Raw genomic sequence first — 27,314 nt, 5'->3', positions numbered from 1 at the left:
TTAAATCTGTCACAGATGGAGAGAGATGTAGATCCAAGATGCTTAAACAGAAAATGAATTACTATGAATGGGCAAACAATTTCAGCAGCTTTCACAGTATTTTTTAAAGCAAGACATTAGCGGTAGGTGGTAGACTGGTATCAGAACCGTCACCGGTAAAATTTCTGCTACCGAATGGATTTTTGCAACACCGCCAACGTCCATTTAAATGCATGCGTTGAGCTATGGTGCCCAGACGAAGCAAAAGTGATGCTGCCCTAGCATAACAAAGTGACACTGCAAAAAGCAGAGTCCCAGCTGTGCTGTGCTGCCGTGTCGAGTCAAACCATGTAGAGCCAAGCTGCTCAATGTAATGGAAAAGCCCCATATGAAACAGTGTATTTATTTAAAATTCTTAGTAGGCTGTTTGATTGATAATGTACTCAACAGTGTTAGGTAAAAAAACTGATAGCTTTTTCTTCAGCTGCGCAGACTAACACTACAGTTTATCACCAGAGACTACAGCTTTCCTCTTCTTTTACCATTTAATGGCAGTTGGCATACAGATTTTAGAGGTGCTACTGCTTGTTCAGCAGCTCTAGTACCTAGTATATATTTGCCGGATGCCAGCAAAATTCATTAGAAAAATACATTTGTAAGATGAGATAAATATTTCATCATTTGTTACAAAGTAATGACTACTTGAATGTTTGAAAATAATTTATTATCTGCTATAATATTGTTTAAAATGTTGCATATTATACCTTTCAGAGCAACAGAATATACATGTTTTGTACATTGTGCTGCTGGAGTGATGCTTGTTGCAGTAAAGCTAGAACCCCATAAAGAGATACATATAAATATGCAAAATAATGCAACAGAAATCTGAGATATATACTTAAAAAATGCATAGATGCACAAGTGAATGTATTATGTGGGTTCTGCTTCGTGCTGTCTCGACATTTATTCACTTGCCAGACACCTTTATCAAAGATGAAGTACAGAGAGTGCAACAAAAGCCACAGAAGATAAAAGAACAACCTTTTAAAAATAAGTGACTTTGTTCTTCTGTCATCTTGAAGAAACTGCCTTTAAGTTTATCTGTGGTTGAGGTAACATAGTCAGCATCTTAACACATCTCAACATTCACTCAGTGACGTAGTCTTTGCTGTTTTACTCTGTTTACCACCTTAATGGGTTTGGAACAAAATAAGAATGTAAATAGTCGCACTTAAGTGCCTTTTTCCAGCTTTAATGTAGAGATATTTACATCCTAATTTAATTGAGGACATGCAGACATTTATTGCTGCAATCCACTGCTTACTAAAAGTGTCTAGACTGTTCTGTGCTGTTCAGCTGTCTCATACCAGTGTCTGAATTCTAATGATTGTTCATGAGCAAGTCTTAAAAAGGCCTTGATTTTGGTGTTGTAGATTGATAACTAATGCTAATATCAGTAAAAGTGATGACTGAAAAGGTGATAATTTAAAAGTGAAGACCATTTTAAGATTTAACAGCAAACAGTGTGAGAGTATGCAGAAACAATTGAACTACATTAGAAAAGAAAGACAATATAACCATTTTCCTCATGCAGAAAAGCCAATTTTCATCTAGCAGACATATCAAAACTTGTCTCCAGTTTGAAGACACTTCTGTGTCAGAAAAACACAATAAGGAGAGAGCTTCACTAAAATAACTGTGAAAGGTTTTCCACAAGATGCCAATCTCTCGAATCGTAAAGCCAGTTCTCAGTTTTTAAGAAATGCTTTAAAAATGCACCTAGAGGAAAGAGCTTGTGGACTTTCAGATACTGGGAAGGAAATTTTTATGAGAGGGAGAGCTCATTATACTATGCACAACACCTCCTCTGTAAAACATGGTGGAGGTAATGTTAAGTCAGCCAGTGGAACCGGTCCTCTTGTATTTGTTGATGACACTACTGCTGACAAAAGCAGCAGGACAGCTCTTAAGGTGTACAGAGCAATCCCATCTGCTCAGGTGGAACTCAGGTTCTCAAATTTAATTGGACGACACTTCACTTTATAGCAGGACAATTACCAAAAACATTCTGCTAAAACAACCAAAGACTTTTTCAGGACTTAAAGGTGGCGTGCACCTGAAAGGCAAAATCGATTACCTGACCTGAACCCAATAGAGAATGCTTTTACTTTGTGAGGGCAGAAAGCCTCGAAACAAGCAGGAATTGAAGCCTGTCAGGCCATCACCAGAGAAGAAAAACCCAACATCTGGTGATATCCGGGGGTTGAAAACTTCAGGTAGTCATTGAATTCATCAATTTGCAACCACCCAATTGACTTTGACACTCTAAATTATGCGGAGCATGTCTAAAAATCATTATTCCCTCACAGTTTGTCATAAATTGCTGTCAATAACCCTAAACTGAATCTTAAAAAGTCAGCAGAGGAAGCAAATTGTCATTCAAATTAGTTTTAATTCAAACCCATTGTGTGGGTGTACACAACAACAACAAAATTGCTACACTGTCTAAATAATAATGGAGATGACTGTAAAAACACAGCAAATGATGAGGCAAGTTTTCGGTGAGTCAGTGTTTTCCAAAGATTTTTGTTGATTCTGACCCTTTTGCAGAGCCTGCTGGAGGCTCAGGGTTTAAAAACATGAATTTCTAACATTTTTCTCATAAAGATCAGCTACCTAAAATGTTAAGAAGCAGTGAAGTAGTCCTGTTTCTACTGCTGTTGCTAGAGATGCTCACTGCAGACACTCCTTTCATCACTATGAATGTACACCTCTTATTTACTCAGTGTCGACCTCATGCGATTTGTAGGAATTATTTGCTAGCAACAGAGAGTTCCTGTGCACTGCAGTGGTGTAATATAAAGTGAACAGGTAAGAGTGAAGCAATAACAGTCATCACTATGGAGGAATTTTCATTTCAGCACAGTTATCCTGGCAAGAGCAGATGTCATAGAAGTTTAGAGTTCCAAATTTAATATTGGAGATTGTAGCCGATAATAAAAAAATGGGTATTGATTGTGAGGAAATTATTTGCAAGTGAAGTCCTATGCAGGCTGAATTTATTAAAACCAAACCTGCAAGGAGACAGCCGCCTCCACCTTCACGGCCTCCTCTCAAACATGCATGCAGTCAAACAAAGACTGCACAAAGAAATAATTTCTCCTTAATGCTGGCTTATAAAAGAAGCAGAATTCCGACTGCTGTCCTATTTCTGTGCTATGTAGTTAACACTGCTTTACCTTTTGTGTTTCATATATTGAAAATAGGAATTGAAATGAAAATTAACTGCTGTTTTCATTGTTGATGTTTACTCATGACACAAGCTTCTTTGTGTCTATGCGTTGTCCCTGATGCACATTCATAATTTATGGGTCTTATCTTACTGCCTTAATATTTACTGTAAAATGTGGAATTTAAGCCACGCCAGTGCAAAAGATGTTTTTGGGGACGTCTCTTAGAGGGGAAAAAGTTCAAACTGTCTATTTAAAGATTTTAATTGTGTTTAGCAAAGTCCACAATGTGAATTGAAGCTTTCTTATCTTAGCACTGTTTTCATCATGTGGAGTTTGCACTTAGTGGTGATAGTTGTGGTGTTCATACCAACAGCTTGCAACCAATTTATTACTGCCAAAAAGGATCACCATTGTGGTCCAGAAAGCAAAAATCCCATTCATTTTCTCTATAGTCGATTTGATTATTAGCCATATCCGAGTTATCTTAGCCAGAAATTCTACAATACCCACAATCCTTGAGTGTTACAGTGACGTTACCATTGAAGTGTCTACCGAGCCCCTGAACAAAGGCTGTCGACTCAATTAAAAAAAACAAAAAAAAAAAAAACAAAGTCTGTCGACTGTTGATGATGACAATACACGCCCCCACAACTATCATTAACGACAAATGAAATAATCACAATAGATTGTGGGATATGTAGCTCCTTCCTCCTTCTACAGATGTATGTCTACAGTCTTGTACCTTTTCTTTTTTTCTCCATTGGTTCTCTGCTGTTTTTGCATCAAATCAAATGTCATATAGTCATGAGTACTCAGGTAGTTGCTTAACATGGTTCATACAGATTTGTAATGAGTTTTATGAAATGTCTATGGGTGATTTCAACAGTGAAATTTCGCTTCTAAAACCAGCACCAGCGATAATGAGTGAGCTGTCACTGTTGAGCTCTACACATGTTGATATTCTCAGCCAAAGTATAAGTTGCAAACATCGGCAGAAATCGGTGTATCTGCCAATAACGATATTTACCTTTCTGAACTAAAATCTGCTAATACCGATATCATGTCAATAATAACTGTGCATCTCTAATAATAGCCATATTTCTCTTTCGAATTTTAAATTAAAGTCTCTTTTTTGAAGGACAGGTTTTTATCCTATCATGTTGTAAATCTTTCATTGAAATCACTAAAATGTACTATTTGATCATGTTTTACTGTCAACACATTTGAGTTTCATACAGTGATGCCGAGAGAATAATAATTTCACATCCTATTAAATTCAATTGAAATGTTATTGTTCAACTAGTGTATAATTAAGAAAAACCCAGAAAACAATCAAAATCCACACTATTTATTTGAGGCAGTACCACAGCAGCAGTGTGAAGTTGCTTAACAATGTGGCTAATGTTAGCAGTGCTAGCATCTTTAGCCTTCAGTCCTCTTTGCAGTTAAACATCATCACTCTTGTGCTGGATATATTTCAGTGCTTTGGTTGTATGCAAGTATAACCTGACACCTGTTCCACTGAGATGCTATTAATGTTAAAAGTTTGCTTTTGTTTACATCAGGTTAAAGAGCACCATGGCAGCAGCCATTAAGCATAGCAACAGGGTCCGCTGGTGGCTGCCTTATAGTTTGTGGGCCAGGGCTGTTAAAAAACATTAGCAATTAGCTTAACTGAATGATAACTCTTGTGCCGACTAGCGGAGGGATATAACTTCAGCCGTTTAGCATGCTAGTTGCTCACATCCTTAGCTGGTTCCAAATATCAGATATTGGTCACATTAACTACCATTAATTGCTATCGGTATCAGCTCTTAAGATTTAATGTTGGTCAACCCTTACTTAAGAGTGTACCAACATTTTCTTTCAGTGCAGGACTATGACCTGATGAAGTAGAAAAGCTGTTAAAAAGTCAGGCCTTCAGCCAGCTCTGTGTCGCTATATGTGCTTGAATATGTTAAATGGCGTCATCCACTTTCAGTGCACAATGAATGGGGGCATATTTTCCAAATTATCAGGTCATGTTAACAAAGCATGTCTCTGTTTTATACTGGTCATGGTCACACCTCCATATAGGATGAAGCCAACTATGTAAATAAAACATGTATACAAAGAACAACCATGTATATCACATCACATTGATTCAGTATTCAACTGCAGTATTCAAACACAAGTACTTTAAAGTTTTTTTAAAAAGCCTCACCGCCAAATTGGGTACATATCTAACACACTATTGTGTATGGAGGCTGTACACCCCTGCTCATCTGCAGTCAGGTTGAACCTTGTATCCTAGTTGATAGTTTGGTGAGGCAATTACTTTTCAGCACTCAGCATTTAAATCAGACAACCGTTAAGCCTCAACTATCCAAACAACGAATGCAAGGACATGTTTTGTTGACCGTCACAGATGTTTACTTAGTAAACATGGGAATCAAGTTTGTCACTCGTTGTGTTTAATTTTGCCCATTTGAACATTGAGAGGCCTCTTTTGATAAAGCTTCAAATGAGATGTAAATGTTGATGCTGCAGCACTCTTTATACATCCTTTGTAATATATCCTTTAGCAATTGACGATGGCATTTTCAGGTATAAATGACCATTGGAGGTAAGAGGCAGTATCAACATTTGGCACTACTTTTTATCTATAATTAACTTTCTCTGTTGTGAATTTCTAAGTTTAGAATTGATCTGTTTCCAGGTGCACCATTTATTTTCCTGAAATGACATTACATCATTTACATTTATAATGTAATTCTGATCTGAATTTTCTGATAAAAATGTCCCACAGAGTAAAACAAATTTGCTGAATGGATGACTTATCCCACATTAGGCTGGCTACAGAGCAGTAACTCTGACTGGTTTCCTCACTGGGTGTTCCAGTAAAGTAAATAAAGAGTATTCATTATGCATGCCACAGGCAGTCAGTGTGCTTGTAGCTTATTTGTCCAACTTTTATTTTGCCTTCCAGGCATCAATCTTCCTTTATACTGGAGTGTAAAGACATGCTGCACCACCGAGTCTTTTATCCCAACAGTATAGTGATGCAGGTGTTTCGTCATGCCTCGCTGCTGTCCGTCACAGCGTAACAAGCTTGGCAGTGCAGTCGCTGCCAGGGTTGGAAGAGACCTTTTTATCTGTCCAAGGATTCAGCCGCCCCAGTTTATGTCACTTTGTCAAATCGTGCATGGTCACATCTCTACGTTTGGTTCAAAGTAGTATGACTCACTCTGCTCCGTGGCCTCATTTGAAACTCGCTGACTGTTTCTGATCTGGCAGTAACCTGCAGTTTAGAGTCCAGGTGACTGGCTGGGCACATCTGTTGTGTCTACAGCGCAAGTCCTGATACAACACAACTGGCCCTGCATTTGTGTACTAGCACAGAATAGTAAAGTCAAACAGTTAATTTTTTTCCACTAACTGGAATAATTTGCATCCTCAAACATATGTTACATTTTGGAAACGGAAAACATTGTTATGTATGCATGCACAGGTGCATCTAAAAATGACAGTATCAAAGAAAAGTTTGTGCAGTTTTTATGTATTCTACATTTGCAACACCAAGTGAAACATTTAAAGTGTTTTTGATGTAATATTGATGATTTCACCTTAAAGCAAAACAAAAAACAAGTCTCAAAATTGCAGAATGTTACATAAGACAATTAAAACTACTCTTAAAAAGTACTTATGCATCAATGCAACATGGAATGGAGGCAGTCAGCCTGTGGCACTGTTGAGGTGTCATGAGGCCTAGGCTGCTTTAAAAGTCTTCAGCTCATCTTTATTGTTGGGGCTGGTGTCTTTCATCTTTCTCTTGACCAGTGATTCCTAAATGGTGTGCCACAGCACAACTTTGTGCCTTGAAGCAAGTCTAGGTGAGCTATGGAAATGTATGCAACCATACATTATTTCTACAACTATACACCAACTGAAGATACTGTAGCACATGGTAAAGAGGCTATTTTTGCATGGATAACAACATCCTGTACCTTGAGATGTTTGCTTGATCTTAGGTGTGCCTTGGGCTGAAATCAGTTTGAAAACAGCCACTCCTGACAACACCCCATCGGGTCAGGCAAGTTGGCTGGCCAATCAAGGACAGTTATACCTGTGGTCTGCAAACCTGTTACGAGAAGGGCGATAGCGTATTATTTGTGTTAATCAGAAAAGCCATTTCAGTCAGGACCACTTTGTCAAGAAAAAAATATAGGATTTGCGGCTATGAATATTTCTATATTAGCATTTATTGATATGTACTTCTGCTGTTACTTATGTTTGGCAGTGTAGCTGTTCTGGGATCTCCTGTCTGTCAACAAGCCTACGTGGAAAACATCAAGCAGGAATAGCATACACTCCTGCACTTCCTCTGCCAATAAGGAAAGCTTAAGGCAGGGAGAGAAGCTGCAAAAACCCAGAGCAGAGTAGGCATCAATGACAACAGAATGGCAATGATGAAGTCAGAAGCAGAATGAAGGACGAGCTGGGGTGGAGGGCTGCAAGAGAGAGAAGCAGACCAGTTTAAATAAAGCGTTATGATAGGGTGATTAGTGCAAATCAGCTGTCCATCAGCTGATGAGTGCTTGTGTCAGATCAGCTGATCTCAGTTATGTCATTGACTCCATGGCCTACCTGAAGTAACGCTTACTCTTGAAAACTTTTTGTCTAAAAAAAATCAAATGTTTTGAGTTCTATCACTTTTCAAGGGGATTTTTCCATTATTTTACCTGCACTTGGTTGTTATACAGTACTTTTACCAGAGGCCGGCTGTAGTGCTTCTAAATAGTGGTCAATAGCTGCCCTTAAATGACAAAAGAAGAAAATGGCCGAGATGTTAACTTTTCATCTTTTAATTAAGAAATTGCTTAAGAAATTCTTTTGCTTAACACTGTCGTAAATGATTAATTAAGCGGTCTGTTAGACATAGTATTTTCAAGTCAGATTGTTTCTAAGTTGAAATTACAGCGACCAGAATGTTCTGTTATTGTTAATGGCAATTTTCATTACTTGTGAGCATAAACTTAACTGATTCAGACACATCCTGGTCTATGGTTGGCAGCTGGCAGCCAGAAACAAAGCTGAACCATGATCCAGTGGATCCCTGTCTAAAAGCATATTTTTAAATATTACTAGACAATACATAAACAACATATAAGCAATGATGGTGATTTTTTAGTTTAAATGTTTCAAAATGGCCCTACATTGTTCAGCATTTTTTGACTCAGGTGCATTTGACTATTTTTCTGGCCATTTATGTTGTCAAAGTGTTCTTTAATAAATGTTAAATTTCATCTTGACTCATTCCAGTAAACACAGTTTCTATCTCTTCTCATCTCGTCTCTGCTTGTCTTGTCTTGTCTGGTCTCATGAGCTGGGAGTCTCATCATACCCCTAATTATCAGGTAAAATGAAGTCAAACAAACTACATCTAAGAACCATATCTTCCACCATGAATTGATTTGCAGTCTCTAAAGTCTGAAAGTAGCAAATATTTCACAACTGAATAAAGAAAAAGTGCAATACATCAAAAGAAAGATAGACTTTGATTTATACAGACAAGCCAAGCATGACAATACTGAAGAGCACAAGGTAGTTTTCCTCCTGAAGTATTGCAAAACTTAACCAGAAGGAGTAATGAAAGAGACAGAAGTCAGGAAATGTCGTTGGCAAAAGGAATATTGAGAGTTGGGCAACAAGGACGGCACACTCTGCACAGAGCAGCAGATAAGTGAACTTTGTTGAAGGTGAACTTCAGGTGAACCGTCTCTCTGCACTGAAATCTGTATGAACTGCTCTATAAAATAATTCCCCCCACTCTTAAATAATCTTTAGTGAAGTACAAAGGATATCTTAAATGTGATTGCAGTTTTTCAGTCCTATTTAAAATGATCCCTTCCTGTTCCAAGTTTGAGATTTTTTAAAGAATGCAAACAAGAACAATCGGGGAATCATTGCAGGTCAGGGCCAGTTCAGCCAAGACGCCCAAACCATGGGTGTAAGCTGCTGAACATTTTTAATGCTCGTCAGCCTCTTCATGTAGATAAGTTTCTTATTTTCAGAGTAAGTGTTACATAAGCCTTTACAGCACTTTTGGCAAACTTAAACCTGGATGCCTCCATCCTTATCCTTCATTGTTTGTATTAATGCTTCTTAGGGTGTTTCCCTCTAGTGTCCATCTAAAACTATGATTTAATCCTGCTAAGAAGTCTCCAAAATTCCCAGCCTGGCCCACACTTAATATTTTTATACTATTAACGGAGGTTTGAATTGTGAGACCTCACACATGATGACAATTAATGATGGAATAAACAGCTGTGTGTTTTTTTTTTTTTAGTGATTGGAGAGCAATGAAAGTATTATACCATGAACAACATTTGTCATGATATCATAATTTTGAATTTTAATAAGATACTAGGATCAAAAACTTTGAAAAAACATGAAAAAGTGCTTTAATGAGTCATTGATGTTTTTTGCTCCTGGCACACATTCGCAACCCACTGTCAACAGATCCACGACCAACTATGGGTCCCGACCCAGGTGCTGAGAGTCACTGCTTTTGAGCATAACACCTGTGAAACAATCAGAAAATAATGTTTTGTTTGTAGTTTATACACTTCCTGGCCAAAAAAAAAGTCGCCACCTGGATTTAACGAAGCAAATAGGTATGAGCCTCCTATTGGATAATTACTGCATGGGTGATTATCTTTCAGTTGGCAACAAGTTATTTGACCCCAGCTGATGAGTAACTTCTCATTTCTTAAACAATGGATTTTTTCTTCCCTTATGGCACGGGCATATTCCAAGATGACAATGCCAAGATTCATCAGACTCAAATTGTGAAAGAGTGGTTCAGGGAGCATGAGACATCATTTTCACACATGGATTGGCCACCACAGAGTCCAGACCTTAACCCCATTGAGAATCTTTGGGATGTGCTGGAGAAGGCTTTGCGCAGTGGTCAGACTGTCCCATCATCAATATTAAAATTAATGCAACACTGGATGGAAATAAAGGAGAACCCATTGTGATCACTGGTGAGACCAAATGAGGCTTTTTGGACATCAGACACGACGCTATGTTTGGGGGACACCAAACCCTGCACATCACCTCAAACACACCATCCCTACTGTGAAGCAAGGTGGTGGCAGCATCATACTGTGGGGATGCTTCAGCAGTTGACTCTAGAAGGCTTGTAAAAGTAAAGTTGCAGCAAAATATAGGAAAGTCCTGGAGGATAATCTTATTTTGTCTGCAAGAGAACTATGGTTTGGGGGAGATTTATTTTCCAGTAAGACAATGACCTGAAGCATACAGTGAAAGCTACACAGAACTGGTTTAAAGATGGCAAGAGGAATTTTCTGGAGTGGCTGAATCAAAGCCCAGAGCTTAGTTCAATGGAGAGTTTCTGGCTGGACTTGAAAAGGGCTGTTCATGCCTGATCCCTGTGCAACCTGACGGAGCTTGAGCAGTTTTGCAAAGAAGAATGAAGCAGTGTCCAGATGTACAAGCCTGATTGAGACCTGTCCACACAGACTCAGTGCTGTGATTGCTGCCAAAGATTCATCTGCTAAATACTGACTTGAAGGGGGTGAATGTGTATGCAGTCACTTATTTTACATTACATGTTGTTTTAATTGACAGTACTTAGTGGAAATCTGTTTTCACTTTGACATTAGGGAGTTTTTTTGCATCAGTGAATCCCGAGACTAGATGTAGAAGAAGCTACAGACCTCACTTCAATGCTTTAATGAGGATATACATATATATCTTTATTTGATGCTATGTTAAGTTGGACATTTCCTTGTGTCAAAAAGAGTAGAGGAACATAAAACTTAATGAAGCGGTGCCATTATGTGCACAGAGATCACATTGGTCGTTCACTACACTGTCTCTGTTGCTGCACTAGTCACAGTATATAAACACCATCACCCCTTCCTATTCGCTACGAGTGAATTTCCTTAATATTTCTGGCTACCTTCTCACATCAACTCGCCCTGACTCGTGCAGAGATTTTTAAGAGTTGAGTGCATATGTGAACAGGGTTTCAGCGTATACCCAGCTTTGACCTTTTTAGAAAACTTTCCCAGATGTATTTATTCACACCAAGACATTTGTTCGAGGAACATCTTGGTGTTGGTGCAATTTTGGCAGGCTCTTGTCATGTCCTGTGCATGATCAATACATCTCCAAAGGCAGAGGGAAGGCGTTCCTTGCAGCAGCCATCATTGCCTCTTTAGGTGATGTGTCATCATCCCCCCCTCCCCTCATCTACCACCTCGCACGTCTCTCATTTTATTTGGCAAGGGCCCTGAGAAACAATCATCCTGGCCATGCACCAGTGCTTCCCATTATCAGTCTCATTTACCCACATTTGTCTTTGCGTTTTTCCTGTTCTCCTTCCCTGTCTCTCTTCCATCTCGTCTTCCTTTAATTGTCTTTGTCTTCTTCTGTTGCTGCCGTTTGTTTTGCTCTGGCTGTGCTCTGCTTTTACTCTTCCTTTTTTTCATTATGCCCATCCTGCCTTCTCTTTCTCTATCTCATTATCCTTTCTTCCTCTCTTCTCTCCTCCACATGGCAAAAGCACACGAAAGCCGTTCTCTCAAGTCTCAGGCCAATCTTCATTATCCGACTCCTTCGTTTTATCCGCTAATAACCCATTCAACTGCACTCGCTTAATCTGTGTTTACCCCCCCTCAACACACACACACACTCACACACTCCCATAATCTATAATTGAATCCTCTCACACCCAGGAGAGCAGCTCTTCTTAACACCATAGCTCTTGGTAACATGAATACACACACACTAACAGTTGAACTACTCTAACCCTATGCTCTATGCCCACATTGTTGCTAACAGTAATTCTGCTCTTTTTCACCCAGCTCGCATTTAATTAGCCGGACTGGTTTCCCACTGTGTGACTTCTGTGTCTTTACAAAGACGGTGGCGGCTGGGATGGCAGTGGGGAGAGCACACCAGTTGAACACGGCCCAAACATGCCTCTGAATAAACAACATGAAGCTGCACGCTAGCTTTACCCCGGCCTGAGTGGAAATATTGTCTGAGGAACACACAGCAGCTTGTACAATAGCTGCTGTCTCACTAATCTGTCATTGTGCCTGTTTCCCTTCAACAAAAGAAGCAAAGATTCAGGATGGAGACTTTAAAAAAGTTATTATTTTTTAAGGGAGCACTGTCTTTGTGAAAAAACTAGTGCACTCTGATAAAATATTTTATGTAACTAACATTCATTGTCTTCAGTTTTTTTTAATTTACACACTAATTGGCTTTAAAGATAATGGACAGTTTACATAATAATATTCAACAGCAGTTTTAGTTTGTCTGTAAGGCTGCTCTGCTGCTGTCAGAGTCTGTGCTGTCGCCTGTTTGGTCAGGACTCTCTTAGAAAAAAAAATCTGTGATCTCAGAGTTTCATCCTGGTCAAATAAAGGTTGAATACTAATGCTATGATTTACAATCAGTGTTAATTTAATCAATTAAAATAAGTCAAAAAATGTTTGCCAACAACCTTTTTTCCAAGTGGAGGATAGGATGATGGTAAGCCAAAAATACCTAAGGTCTTTGATTAAAACTCTGACAAAAATAAGGTTAGATTTTATGGAGAAGACTAAATGATTGGCTGTTGGACAGTCAAAATCAATGATAGTTTTCCACTCAATCAAATCACAAGCAGACATGAGGTGAGAGAGCAGGAAGAGTGCATGTGTGTCTGTGTATGTTCTTGTGTGTAGCATTGTGACAGAGGGCATGAGCTGTTAGGAAGGTTGTACACTGTGTATTATTTTCGTCAAAATTGTTTACACGTTAAAAAAGGAACTTTTACATCAGTCCAAGTCATTTAGCTCAGTGTTTCTCAACTGGTCTAGCCTCATGACCCACCAGTATCTTCGATGACAAATCACGACCCAAATTTCCACATTGAATAAATACAAATGTTGCATTAATGATCTTGGATGAAATAAAACTTATTACTGGCACAAGACACAGAACAAAACTGACATGTTTACACCCCCTTTTTGCCCATGGTAATGTATAAATTTAACCAATTTTCCAGAGATCTTGAGAAATTACTTCATTAACATGGTAAAAGCAGCTTTCTTATTAGAAGAAAAGAAGATCAATTAGTTGAAATATTGATAAAACATTTAAATTTACCCATTATCACTATAAAACAGAGTAAAATAAAAGGTATGGTTGCATGTTCTTCTTACACTTTTGCCACCATTTGTTTTTCAGACACACATTGTCAACCCACTGAAAACTGTTCCGCAACCCACTTTTGGGTCCCGACCCATCAGTTGAGAACCACTGCTTTAGATGGTGATTGATTTATCAGAGCGGCGCCTGCTGTTTCCCTCTCTCTCTCTCTCTTGCCCCTTTCCTCTCTTTCTCCCTCTGTTGCTCTGAAGCCTCACTTTAAATACTGTGGTAGGACCGTGTATTGCATGGATATCAACCATAGTAACAGATAAAAGCCATTGTTTGTACTCTCAGCCACCTAGAAGAGACTGAATTAAAAGTTGCTCTCCAGCTTGGCACAGTGCTATGACATGAGAGCTGATGCCATATGAAGCTTTCTGTCAGGATGGATGGATCCAGTGGGATTTTTAAGGAGTGAACGAGCCACGGGCTCATCCTTACTGTTTATTTTTGTCACAGTACAAAACAATTTGTCACATTCTACAAATTTTTGCGATGAATACAAATAAATAGTAACAGACTCAGTATAAAAGGTTTTAGAGTGTGATGTTTTTTTTTCAGCTAACAGATTAAGAAAGCATCTGAAAATAACAGACTCAGCATGCAAAAACCTTAACTCTTCTGTTTATCAATTTGAACCAATTTAAAATAAAATTTGGTCCCTGGTTGTAAATCTCAGCTTTTTACACTGCTGATGCTAACATTCAGACTCATAATATTGACTGCAGATGAAATGTTTGGCAATTTTTCTTTCTTTGAATTTCTGTAGAAGGTTGAGTGAATATTTAAATTCCAAAAATGAGAATTTTTTTTGTCCATTATTTGAGTAATCAGGCTTTAAGGGGTTAAGAAAAGTAATCCAAAGCCAAAGTCTGTGCTGTAGCCAGCAGGCCAAGTGCCATCTTGGGAGGCAAAATGTGTGTTAAAGTGCCCTCTTGGGCAGCAAAACGCATGCTAAAGTGCCCTCTTTGGAGCCAAAACACATGCTAAAGTGCCCTCTTTGGAGCCAAAACACATGCTAAAGTGCCCTCTTGGGAGCCAAAATCCGTGTTAAAGTGCCCTCCTGGTTAGCAAAACACACTATACTGCCCTCTTGGGTGGAAAAAACACACTAAACTGCACCCTTGGCTGGTTTAAACATGATAAACCGCCACTTGGGTGGCAAAAAGGCTTGTTTAAGTACCCTCCTCATTGGCAAACACACACTAAACTGCCCTCTTCGGTGAAAAAAAAAAAACACTTAATTGCCCTCTTGGCTGGTTAAAACATGATAAACTGCCCTTTTGGTTGAAGAAAACACACTAAACTCCAGAAGACAATTAGGACCAAATGCACTAGAATACAGGAAATGGCATCTGCTTAATTGAAAATGTTCTGGGGTAAGACCCCCAGACCCCCTAGGGATTTATGTATTTATTTCTGTGTGTTCTTCACAGTCCAACGTTGAATCTACACAGTTCTTGTGGTTGCTGATCCTAACTACAAACTAACTTGAGTAGTCTGTCTAGTTAGTCTGTTTTAAGGTTATATAATGTGCCATTTGTATAACACATAAACATGTCTAAAGTGCCCTCTATGTGCCCTTTTTTTCTTTTCGCCCCTGCCCTTGAAAAAGTCTGTCATGCCACTGGTTGATACAATTTTTGTTGGGATAGAGTTCACTTGTGATTGAATCATGAAGGCCTTTTTACCAAATAAAAAAGAGACTAGCTGTCCTTCTTAGATCACCTTGAGCTTCTTATTTTTGTTATTTTTATGATTTATCTAAAAAGGGATGTTGGACTACAAAATTGCATCCAGCCAGGCATGTTACAGAGGACTTGTTTTTCTGTGTTTATCTGCAGAGCCTTTATCAGACAGTGAGTGTAGCTGTGGCATATAGTCTTTTATCAGCGTAGATCCTTAGTGTAGATGGTAAATTGAGAAAAAAAAATACGTATGCAAAACTTCCAAAATATTTCCACACAGCAGTTGTTTTCCCTCAGAGGAGAGTGAATATCTCCTCTTCCTCTTTATCTGTTAGCAACGATCTGCTTCCTGCTAGCATGTTTAAAACTTCAGGGTGACGCAAAGCTGGGTGGAAACTGTCAAACAGTAAGGACAGCAGGGATTTCAAAATAAAGGCTTATTCTAAAGATGACAATGGAGATCAATGTTTGGCATCAATGTGAGGTGGATCTTTAATCAACCAGCTGATGTATTAATCCAGGCTGATTAAACATTACATCTTTGTGTGACTGACTGATGTGATTAGTGAACCCCTCATGATATCCTCTGTCATCAGTGTGTGAATGTAACGTATAGTGAGTAATCAGAACACTTGAAAGCATTTTCAAAGGCAGGCTCACTTACCAACAAAGAAGGACAAGCAGATACAGAAATATACAAGTGGAGATTTCTTGCAGGTTTTTTTTTTAATTATTTTTTGAGTTTTGCTCTACTTATTCCTACATTTTGTGAATTTGGTGCTGTAAGATAAGACAAGATAGAACTTCATTGATCCTGAAAGAAGTTCTTGAACTAAAGAAGACAAAGAACGATGCCTAGAAACTCAAACAAGCAGCCCCCCATGGTGCTCGCACCTTCTCGTACAAACAGTTACAATAACCCTTAGAAGAACGGAAGCAAAGGTTTTTTTCACAATATTAAAAAAATTTTTTTTTTTTTTTTTTTTTTTTTTTTTTGCCCCATCCTGCAACTTCCTACAAATGTACAGTTTTCTCTGACTCCTTTTGCACATATCTTGTACTATAACTTTCAACCTATATTTTATTGTATTCTAATTACTTATGGTTTTCGTTTTAGACAGATCTCTGGTAAGTGTTAACATGCTTTGTATAAATTTAATAAATTTCCATCCTCTTTGCTGGACTTAAATTATAGGAGCATCGAGTTGATGACTAACAGCAAGTACATGGGCCAGTGATTTTTCCTGGTTTGTGGCTTAATAAACATGTTTACACAAGACAGCATCAAACCCAGTTGCCAGCACATGTCATAATAAAATACCCTCCTCTAGAGGAATAAATCCCCTCTGAATTAGGCTTACATCCTGTTATGTCAGCCTCAAAAGCAGCATCCATGCACTAGAAAACTGTCATTTCCTACCTGCACAAACACAAACTCCAGCTTTATTATAAGGGAGAATGGTAATCAGGTCACCCACTTACTGTAGCCCACCTCACCACTCAGTAAAGTGCTGTTTGAGGACTGTTTTGTGTTCAAGTTTTTCTGCATATGCCGACAGAATGTAGCAGTGTCAGTGTTTTTATCCGTGCTGATTAATGTGCGGCTGGTCCAGTGGTTTGGCTGTGACGCTCTGCTGAGTATTTAGGTGAGACCACCACGATCCAATCATTGATTCCCTCTCATCAGCAGATCCCAGGCTTTATTGGATGTGATTAAGCTTCTTGACAATATCCCTTTACAACCATTATCAGTCTGTCCCTGAGTCTGATGATTTTAAAGGTCACTATTAAATGCTTTTTTATGCCTCCGCTCTGGCACAGCCAAGGCCAGTGGCATTTTTGAGTTGTTCATTCATTAGTAGTACATAAGAGCCATTCTTATGAATGTGGTGTATAAAGAATGCTTTCAATGTTTTTTATTTTTGCTGCACACATGTCCAGCATGACTCAAGGATGAACTGATCAGAATTTCAAGGTGAGAGGTGAAGGTCTCATGGGCCAGGGCCTCATGTTCATCCACTGCGTATGAGTTTCTATGAATCCATCTAAACAATGCACAAAAAGTAAGTCATTTTGTGTTTGGTACATTGTTCCTTTGTTGTAAGAATGCTTCATGGCAGTTAATCTTATACTGTTGGAAAGCCTGCTTATTTCTCTTTTAAATGGTGCCACATTTGTAACGAACATGCTGTTGTGGGATGAACAGCAGAGCTGAGTATGTTGGTTGCGCCTATACTACCTCCAGAATTTGGGAATGGAGAGGATGGAATGGATGCCAGCAGTCCTGACCTTACCACCATTGAACACTTGCGGGATCAGCCTGGGCGTGCTGTTTGTTTCAGAGTGACCAACGCAACTTCATTAGCTGACTTGTGACAAATGCTTTTTGAAGAATGGGATGCCATCATACCATTACAACATACCATTTAAAAGGGAAATAAAAAGGCTTTATGTAGAAACAGAGACATTGTCCCACAATGTGACACTGTGTGCCAGTTCCTCCCCTTTGATGTCACTGGTCTGCAATGTTATCCTTTTTGTTTCCATGACAACAACAGACACTAAACTTGTGCTGGGCTTTTGACATTTTACACGCTTACCCATGCCCATGGAGTTGTTCTCCCTCTATGTTAATGAACAGAAATCCCTGAATGGACTAAAGGGTGCTGCTTTATAAAATGCAATGCACAAGCATGAGAGCATAACATACATGTAATCATTTTAACAGAGGGGGAAGGTTAGAGTGCAGTACCAGTACAGTTACTGGCATACTATCTGTATTTCTCCAATGTTGTGCTGACTCTGTTAGACCAGAGGCCTATAAACATTTAATGTTATATGACAACATGATGACTTATCCATGCCCAGACCTGGTTGGGCTTCGAGCAGTGTAAGTGAAGGTAAGCAGGGGTCTCAGGAGGAGGAACAAGCGTTCTTCGGCACCATTTGGGGCAATTGGGCCCGGTGTGAATGTACTCTAAATGCTAATGTGTATATTTGTTTGCGTTATAAGGTTGTGGCAAGGAAGTAGAGAGTTTTTTACAAGATGTTTTGTTTCATTAGTCCAATCTACTTTCCTCTAATCCTCTCTCACTTCAGCTGGCTGCTCCATATCTACTCTGATCATCAAGCTTTGATTATTAAACTACTTTTAAAGAAGCACAGAGTCTGCATCATTGTCTCTTCTTAACCTTGCTCTCCAAAGTGCAAATTTTCCATTAGAGTTTCAAAAAACACGTTTTCACTTGCCCTGAAATCTGGTGAATCACAACAACAACAAAGCTTATAATGCTACTGCATTTCTTTTTTTTTTTCCTTATTTTAGACTTTCCTTTTTTCTGTTATTGATGGGTAACATGTTATTGTCACAGAACATGTGTACCCCTTTGGTGCTTTGTTTCTAGTCTCCCTGACAAACAATGGATGTACATGTTCTATTTGTAGAGGATGTGACGATTATGTTCTAATCTTTTCTCTTCTTCTTGTAGGTGAAGTCAGTGAAGACAGGCTCTGTATTCTGGACCATTGGCTGCTGCCTCTCCTATTTCTACATGGTAAGACCGGCTAATATTTAACACTGACACAAATAAGACAAAAGGTGAAATTTGACATAAGGTCAAAATTTATGTCAATTTCGCATCATTGTTTTTAATCTGACCAAATTCCTTTAAGCTCCAGTTAGGGTTTTTTTTAGCTGGTTTTCAAAGTCTGAAGTTAAAATGGATGCCTTTTTTATAACCTACAATGTAGGAAAAAAGTATTTGCCCCCTTTATGAGACTAGACAAAGATAGCAAAATGAAGTTTTTAAATGATGATTTCATTTTATCAAGGGAAAAAATGGCCATCCGAACCTACCTAGTGCTATGTGAAAAAGGGAACATAATAACTGGCTATGCTACCCTTGGTAGCACTTGTGATAACTGGCAATGAGTCTTTCACATCGCTGTGGAGAAATTTTGTCCCTCTTTTTCAGAACTGTTTTAGGTTTACAAGAATGAAAGGACATGCCACAACATCTCAATTGGATTTAAGTCCAGACTTCGACTAGTCCACTCCAAAGCCTACATTTTGTTTTATTAAGCCCTTCAGAGTTGGGCTGCTGTTATGCTTCTAATCATTATCCTGCTGCTCAACCCAAATGTGCTTGAGCTTGACGTCATGAAATGATGGCCGGACGTTCTCCTTCAGGGTTTTCTGGTAGAGAGCAGAATTCATGATTCCATCAATGACGCCAAGTCATCCAGGTCCTGCAAAGCAACCCCAGGCCATCATACTGCCTGTTGGTATGATGTTCTTTTAACGAAATGCTGTATTAGTTTTACACCAGATGGCACACCTTCCAAAAAAGTTCAACTTTTGTCTCGTCGCTCTACAGAATATTTTCTCAAAGTCTTGGAGATCATCAAGAACAATCACGAACAATGACCTTGACTGTGTCAAGTAAAGCCTGCAGGTCTTTAATTGTTGTTTTGGGTTCTTTTGTGGCCTCCTGGATGAGTCATCAATGAGCTCTTGGTAGACAGGCAACTCCTGGGAAGATTCACCACTGTTCCAAGTCTTCTACACTTGTGGAAAATGGCTCTCACTGTTGTTCACCTTTTCTAATATTAATGTTTTTTTGATAATCAGAGACATGTGAGTGTGACAAATGGGGCAAATACTTTTTCACAGCACTGTAAAAAAAGACTAAAGTTGCATCATAAATGTGATTTGATATTTCTTGGTAGTTTTGTATGCCTCTTACTGCTGCTATCAGATCTCTGTCAGACTGATAAGGTGCAATGCATTGCCTTTGTCCACCACCATTGTGGTATGTTTTGTTTTCCACAGTCGCTGATTTGCATTTGCAACTCTCAGCAAAGATAGTGAGGATCAATCCTTGCTCTAGAAAACAATGACATGTACACACACACAGCTGAAAAACACACATTTTGTCTCCGACTTTTGTCAACGAATCATTTCACCCCTGTGCCAAACAATTGCGTCTTAGACCTCTGTTTGACTTAGGATCTTTTAAATTCTTGGCTGGATTGTGTGCATTTTTCTCCAGTCATGTAATCCATTTCCATATCTTCCTCTGGTATTAGAGTGAGAAATTATACTAAAATATACCCAGCATATTTTTGTTGGCATAAACAATCAGTGGATTATCATTAACAATGGGTTCTGACTGTTTTCAGTTAAAAGTCAAATCTAGGAAGTATAAATAGTACATAATCTGGCATGCATAAAGAGCTTGCACTGTTTCAAATGTCTCCTTGAGTAAAACAAGCCAGCAATGACTGATTCTGTGGCAACATGATTACAAGGGTGGACATCAAACAGGCAGCAATTGCTGCGGGAAACGCTTTGTCATGTAAGACTCTCACATTACTTTGAAATTATTGCTATGTATTGCAGTTGTCTTTTGTACAAGTTTCAGCTGTGACCCACTAAACAGTTGTGTTTATAAGGTGCTGGAGCCACAGGAGATCCAGAATCCATCTTTAAGAGGGGATAAGTGGCTTTAAAAAAGAATGTTTCTTCATTATAAAGATAGTGGGCGATTTTCCTCTGTCCTGAATGGACATAGTGGTGCATGGAGAAAGAGGCCAAAGAGTTCAGCCAGTGTTTTCCTGCATTATTTATAATTTCAGGCTCAAGCCCATCGGGGGATTGATGAGAGAGGAGATAAAAAAGACGACCCAGGCACACTGCCTCAGCGACAGATTGTTTGCTTCTGTGAAAATCTTCAGCTTCTTGCTCATTTCGGGTTTAATCTCTGCGGCCGACTGTGAGACCGATATCAAATGAAACAGATTACCCAAATCCAGCTTGATCGATCACACAGGGCCACAGCATCAGAGGACTGGAGAGACACAAGAGGGGAGAGATGGAAAGATGAAAAGAAGAGGAGACAAAACAGGACAGAGACAGACAAAGGGATAGAAAGAGATGTGGGGATAGGGGAGGAACATGACAGAGACATGGAGAGAAACAGAATGATGAGACTGGATGGAGAAAAAAATGAGATGTGAAACTTCTGCACTGTCCTAGTAAGCAACAAAGGAAACACTGAGTCTTCGTGCCTCTGCTTATTTCTGCTCCCTCTCCCGCTCTCCCTGTCTCTTCAGTGATGTGATGTCTCTGTGCTGTACAGTATCTGCAGCCAATTCACTGTTGCAGTAGCAACAAACTTGGCTTACGTGCATCCCCATCAACACCAGCAGCTTTTCAATCCCTTCCCCCCATGTCTTCATCTAGTACCCTCTGCACTCGCTGACCCATACCTTTCTATTTTCACCTCTCCATCACCTTATGCTGTCAATTTAGTCAGGCTAGTTTCTCCTTGGGCCTTCATCAAATGTGACACTGGTGAAGCACATATAAAGACAGCAGGGAGGGATTCCTAGCCTGAATATTGGCATAATCAGAAGGAAGAGGACAGAGAAGGACGAGATTAAGAGAGGGATCAGAGCAGCAGGACTTGCTGATGGACAGGAACCACAGAAACCTTCCTGCTTCACCGTGAAGCATCCTTCTTTCATCCCTGCTGGAGTGAGAGGGGGGATAGAGCAAAAGTAGATGCATGGATCAATTGCACTGCACTGCTCATTCCCAATGCTTCCCTTACTTTTTCCTTTAACCCTTCACTGTCTTTTATAGCAGAGCAGCCTGCAGCATCAAGACACCCCAAAAGATCCAGTAACAGTTCAAGTTTGGATTAAATTAAATGCAAAGATCATTTAATGACAGCTTTAAAAATATAACAGCACACCAGTGGAGAGTTTTTCTGACACTTTCATCAAGACTGAAATGTCCTATCAGCTATTACATGGACTGCTCTGAAATTGCATGTGGGCTACCATGGCCCCAGGAGGAACAGGCAGACGAATATTGCCACCAGCAGATCAAAGTGTTCATCTGTCCTGTGGCATATCTCACACCTGCCAGATGCACTGGCACAAGACATGAATGTTCCCTGATGTTCAGGCAAACATCTGAGTTTTCACCTAGCAATGACACTAGCATATGAGTATGCATAGTTTAAGCTGAAATGTCTCACCGGTTTTTTGAATAGATTATAGAAGTCAGTCTGGATTGTTCACCTGGTAGAGTGCCCGTAATGTTTCCCCAGCTACAGCCCTTTGCTGTAAGTTCTGCAAAAAACTGCAGAACTGTAAAGGCCCGGGTATTCCCCACAGCCTCATTTGTATACTTAAAATATCCTACACAGAACTCAGTACAGACGTTTTTAATCAAAGTCTTACTTTTAACAATCCTACAGCTTAAAACACTTAAATTAATTTCCTCAGAGAACCAAGAAGTAAAATAAAATATTCTGTTTATAATCACTGAGCTATTTATAAATGTATTGTTAAATTTTAACTTGAAATGGCCCTCTGTGTTGCCCTGCTTTCTTTTTTGTACATGAAAAAATATTTCAGTTTCTCTTTACCATAACTCCACTGTATTTGTAAAAATGTCTCTTTTCTTTTCTCATCTACATTCAACATAGGCTCCATAGTATCTTTTATAAATCAACAAGTGGGGATTAAATAGCATGACTCACTCAATAAGCAGCTGTTTGAAGTCGTTATTAACAGCTACTCTGTATGGCTCAAGTCTTTCTAAGTAAAGCATTTACTTTACAGTGTCACTCAGTGTGGATATGATGGCACAAACCGGCCCAGTGTAGCAAGCTTAGCTGTTGTTGCTAACTTTTGATTAGCTTGGTGTCTTGTCCTATTTATATGGAGGTTGGCCATGTTGTTGCAGTTTATTATATTGTTTTTGTATAGGTTGCATAAAGCCGGGTATAAACTGTGCAATTTCAAGCCAACCATACAACAGTTGTGGTCTCACACACTGTTTTTCCAGTCATATTCTCTCTCGTGTGCGCGCACACTGTCTCTCTCTCTCTCCCTCTTCCGCTATTTCTTTCTATCCCACACACACAAACAGCATCACCATCAGCACAATATATTAACCATTAGCCGACTAGTCAAGTAATAGCATTTTGTAAACCAACTTCACACTGCAATGGTTTAACATCACACCATAACTGTGCTCAGTTTGTTTGCAGAATGTGGCCAAAGTTAGCAGTGCTAGTGTCGCTTGCCTCTTTGTAGGTCAACTTCTACATTCCTGATCTAATTTTCTTCTCTCAGTGCTTTGGTTATGTGTGAGTAAAACTTGACACAGCCTACAGAAAATGTCCCACATTTTCTAGATAAAAAAATCGACCTAAAGCTCCTTCCTGCAAGAGACTATGGGTGCTAAAGCAGCTAGCTGATGTTTGTATAAGATTGATCAGTAGATATGAAAATTTCTGTGGTATTTACAGCGGATGTATTGGCTGTTAAAATCGGTGTACATCAGCTGTAAATGTCAACAGTATGTGTGAATAAGTTTGTAGAGTTTTGGGCAGGACCAACAGACCTACATCAGCTTAAGTTTCTCTTTGTTCTTCATTCCTAAAACTTTAAAGTGTGTTTTTAAAGACTGGTGTTTGTTTATTTTGTCCTAAAACTAAGTTTGTTGTATGGACTCAAGTTCTAGGTCTAAAATGCATTATTACATCTCTGTATATCAATATTAAATATTGTTAAATTGCACTGCTAAATTAGATTATAATGTGGTTTAGAAATGTAAAAGGCACCCAGCATGAAAGAAGGTGTGATTATGGTACCATTTGAGAGGCATGAAAGCAGGGAACCTTGATCATTAAGAGTTGTTTTGAAGTCATTTTAGAGTTTTTCCTTAAGCAGAAAAAACACAGTTAGTGAATTTGCTTAGGTGAACATAATGATGGTAAACTAAAGCATAAAAGAACGCTGCAAACACTTTTGCACACCAATACAAATGTACAAACCCATGGAGTGAACCTTTCCTCCCTGTTGCTTGCTGTGCTCCCTCTATCCTCTCTGGATTGGCCCCGAGGTCATCAGATACACCCGGTGTGAAATGCAGGAAGCGATAACGACTAAAAGACTTTGCTCCAGACGTTTTCAGATTCCTGCCCTCGGCTGTTAGCCCGTGGCTTGGTCAAAGGGCTGACTGTAGGAAACATAATTTCACACAGCTTTGGTTTTGTCATAGGCATTCGTCTTTACATGGTCTGCTGATGTGACCAGATGGCAGGTCTTTCCCATTCTTTTTACTCCAGTTGATGTACGCACTGCTGCTGTTGCCATTTATCCCCCTGACTCAAGAGGCTATCCTTGAATCAAGTCTTAGGGTTTTTTAGAATAAAGAGGCTTTTAATACCTCACATCCAACAGAAATTACTGCAATACCAATATCTAAATTGTGAATAACTTTCAGGTAAATAAATACTTAGTTAATATGCCTGGTTATCATGTTAACAACCCTGGCTTAGAGTTGAAAATACTACTGAACATCTGAAGTTTTTTAAAGCTTTGGTACATTTCAACACTACTGAACATTTCAATAACAGACTGCAAGATTTTAAAACACATGATGCTCATTATGAAATTGCCCAAAACTCTTAACAGCCTTGGGCAGTTGACGCATTTTGCTGAGATGCAGGTAGAATACAAACCCATTCGTCTCTCCTGCCATTGGCCTGTTGGATTACTGAACATTATTGATATAAATGTATTCATTGTTTTTTTTATTTATGGTCCAGTTTTGCTTGACTTGGTTGTGCTTTCTCCTGGCTAGACAAAAATTGCCCTTGAGAGAAATAAAGAAAACCTTGATCCTGAATCCATCTAGCACCTGTGTATAAAAATTCATTTCAAGGTGCATTAAATGGAGAATAAGGCAGAAAGGAGGGAATCGTGATTGGTTATTCTTACTTTCATGTACCTCTGTAAATTACCCCATACTTTTGAATCTACTTGTATTCCCATCAGCTTCAGCTATACAGTTTGCTGGACTTTAAATTACAAATACTGTATAAGCATGCCACTCCTTCCAATACAACCTAATCTGAAATGTAATGTTTACCTTCTACCATTTAGATTAAATGCTAGGTACAGTGTGTAATAATTATCTGCATTTAGTGGATCAAATTTGGTGAATATCAAATATCATGTAAAGGTTTATTTTTTCCCCATGACTTGTCACATTCTAAATTCATCTCATACAACTTATTTAAAGTAATATTCCAAGCCATTTTTTTATCCTGATGATTATGTCGTACAGCTCACAATAATCTAAAATTCACTCTCTCAAAATATTTGAATGTTCTGGAAAAATACAACTTGAAAAGGTTACCTGAGCCTTCATTCTCTCATTCTTGTTCAGTGCACACAAACACAATCATGAGGAAGACTGCTGACTTGACCTTTGTCCAGAGGACAATTATTGTCATCCTCCACAAGGAGAGGAAGCCACAGAAGGTCATCGCTAAAAGGGCAGGCTGTTCTCTGAGGTTGTATCAAAGCAAATTCGTGGAAAGTTGACGGGACCGGAAAAGAGTAAGAAAAGGTGCAAAAGCAACAGGGATGAGGTCAGCCTTTGGAGGATTGTCAAACAAAGGAGATTCAAGGAGTGGACTGAGGCTGAAGTCAGTGGATCAAGAGCCACCACACAGATGGTTCCAGGAAATGGTCCACAAGTGTTGTGTTCTTAGTGTCAAGCCATTCCTGAACCAGAGACAACATTAAACGCCTCCCTCTTCGGCTAAGGAGAATAAGAACTGGACCATTGTTCAGTGGTCCAAAGTCCTGTTTGCAGATGAAAGTCAAGTTTAAATTTTATTTGAAAATCAAGGTCCCAGAGTCTGGAGGAAGATCAGGGAGGCACAGAATCCAAGTCGCTTGAACTGAAGTGTTTTTGGTGAACACAGTCAGTGATGGTTTGGGGTGCCATGTCATCTGCTGCTGTTGGTCTTCTGTGCCTCATCAAGTCCAGAATCAGCTGTCAGCTGTCTACTGGGAGGTTATAGAGCACTTCATACTTCCATCTACTGAGAATCTTTGTGGGGATACTGATTTCCTATTCCAGCAGGAGTTGGCACCTGCCCACAGTGAAGCTTAAACGACCAGAAAGCAGTTTGCTGATCATGGTGTTACAGTGTTTGATTGGCCAGCCTACTGCTCTGACCTGAACACAAAAAATCTCTGGGGAAATGTCAGGAGGAATACAAGAGACACCAAACTCAACAATACAGACGAGCTGAAGGTTGCCATCGAAGCATAACACCCCAGCAGTGCCACAGAATGATTTGCTCCATGCAACGTCGCATAGATGCAGTGATTCATGAAAGAGGAGCTTAAACCAATTACTGAGTGCATAAATGGCCATAATTTTCCAGAAAGTCAGCATTTCTTATTTGCTACTAAACGTGAACGTTTGCATGAAGAATCCGACTTTTAGATGCAACTTTTTCCCAGTTCTATGCACTCTGCCTTTAACTACTACAACCCCTGTATTACCTATATGTAAAAATGAAAAATGGAACTGCCTTAAATGCTAAATTGTCAGTATTTCATTGGTTTAACTGTTTTCTGAATTATACCCACAACTTGCTATTATCTGCCATCTTTTTTTTCCATAGTCTTTATCCTCGGACCCTCAACCTGACTCGATCCTCTACTCCCCTGCTTACTCAAGCACCCAAAGGGCAAAAACACAAGCCTAAGAATAATGTTGAGTTGACTCACTGAGTCAATAATGCACCTTGCAGATACCAGGGGCCTTAACTCAGAGAGATCAATAATTTAAAGAGGCTTTTCTTTGGTTAAGCCGGAGGGACACAGGTGTGGTTGGCGTTATTTTTGTGAATTAATTCGGGCCATGATTCCACAAACATGCCCATCGATTCACAGATGTCTGAGACTCACCCATCGTACCTTTTCTGACTTTTTATTACGAATAGAGAACTTCGGTGCCTTCAGCAGATGGCTGTTGATTTTGGTGAAATGCAGAGTGGAGTTCTTGTGTTTTCCCAAGTAAATCAGACATACTATTCGGCATTTGTAATGATTTGCAGTCATTTTGTTATTAACCATGCTCACTGTGTTATGAGTGTTGTGATTTCAATTAGTTCTCTGGCAGTCTGCGACAGAGACTTGATCCTCCGCCCCATGTGTCATGACTGTGAATGGGTCTCACACTGAAGTCATCTCTGGTATTACTTAGTGTTACATGCTACTAATTGGCTGTCACCATCTGAGAGAGCAGATGCAAACGTCTGCATGAAGATAATTGCACCTAACCAGTTTTCTCTCTCTCTCTCCCTCCTTT

The 27,314-nt window shown here is 39.3% G+C and overlaps 1 protein-coding gene across 2 annotated transcripts in view; it reads left to right on the top strand.

Moving 5' to 3' along the window:
- LOC121523719 (dolichyl-diphosphooligosaccharide--protein glycosyltransferase subunit STT3B) overlaps window positions 1–27,314 on the top strand; it is a 157,985-nt gene that overhangs the window by 85,483 nt on the left and 45,188 nt on the right. For both annotated transcript variants that reach the window (XM_041808718.1, XM_041808719.1), the window contains exon 4: window positions 18,604–18,669. In XM_041808718.1, coding sequence (XP_041664652.1) covers window positions 18,604–18,669 — 66 coding nt within the window. The remainder of the gene's footprint in view (window positions 1–18,603; window positions 18,670–27,314) is intronic.

Source organism: Cheilinus undulatus, linkage group 16 (assembly GCF_018320785.1).
Source record: "Cheilinus undulatus linkage group 16, ASM1832078v1, whole genome shotgun sequence".
NCBI classification, from domain to species: domain Eukaryota; kingdom Metazoa; phylum Chordata; class Actinopteri; order Labriformes; family Labridae; genus Cheilinus; species Cheilinus undulatus.
Note: the sequence above shows the minus strand (reverse complement) of the source record. Positions and strands in the feature narration are given on the sequence as shown.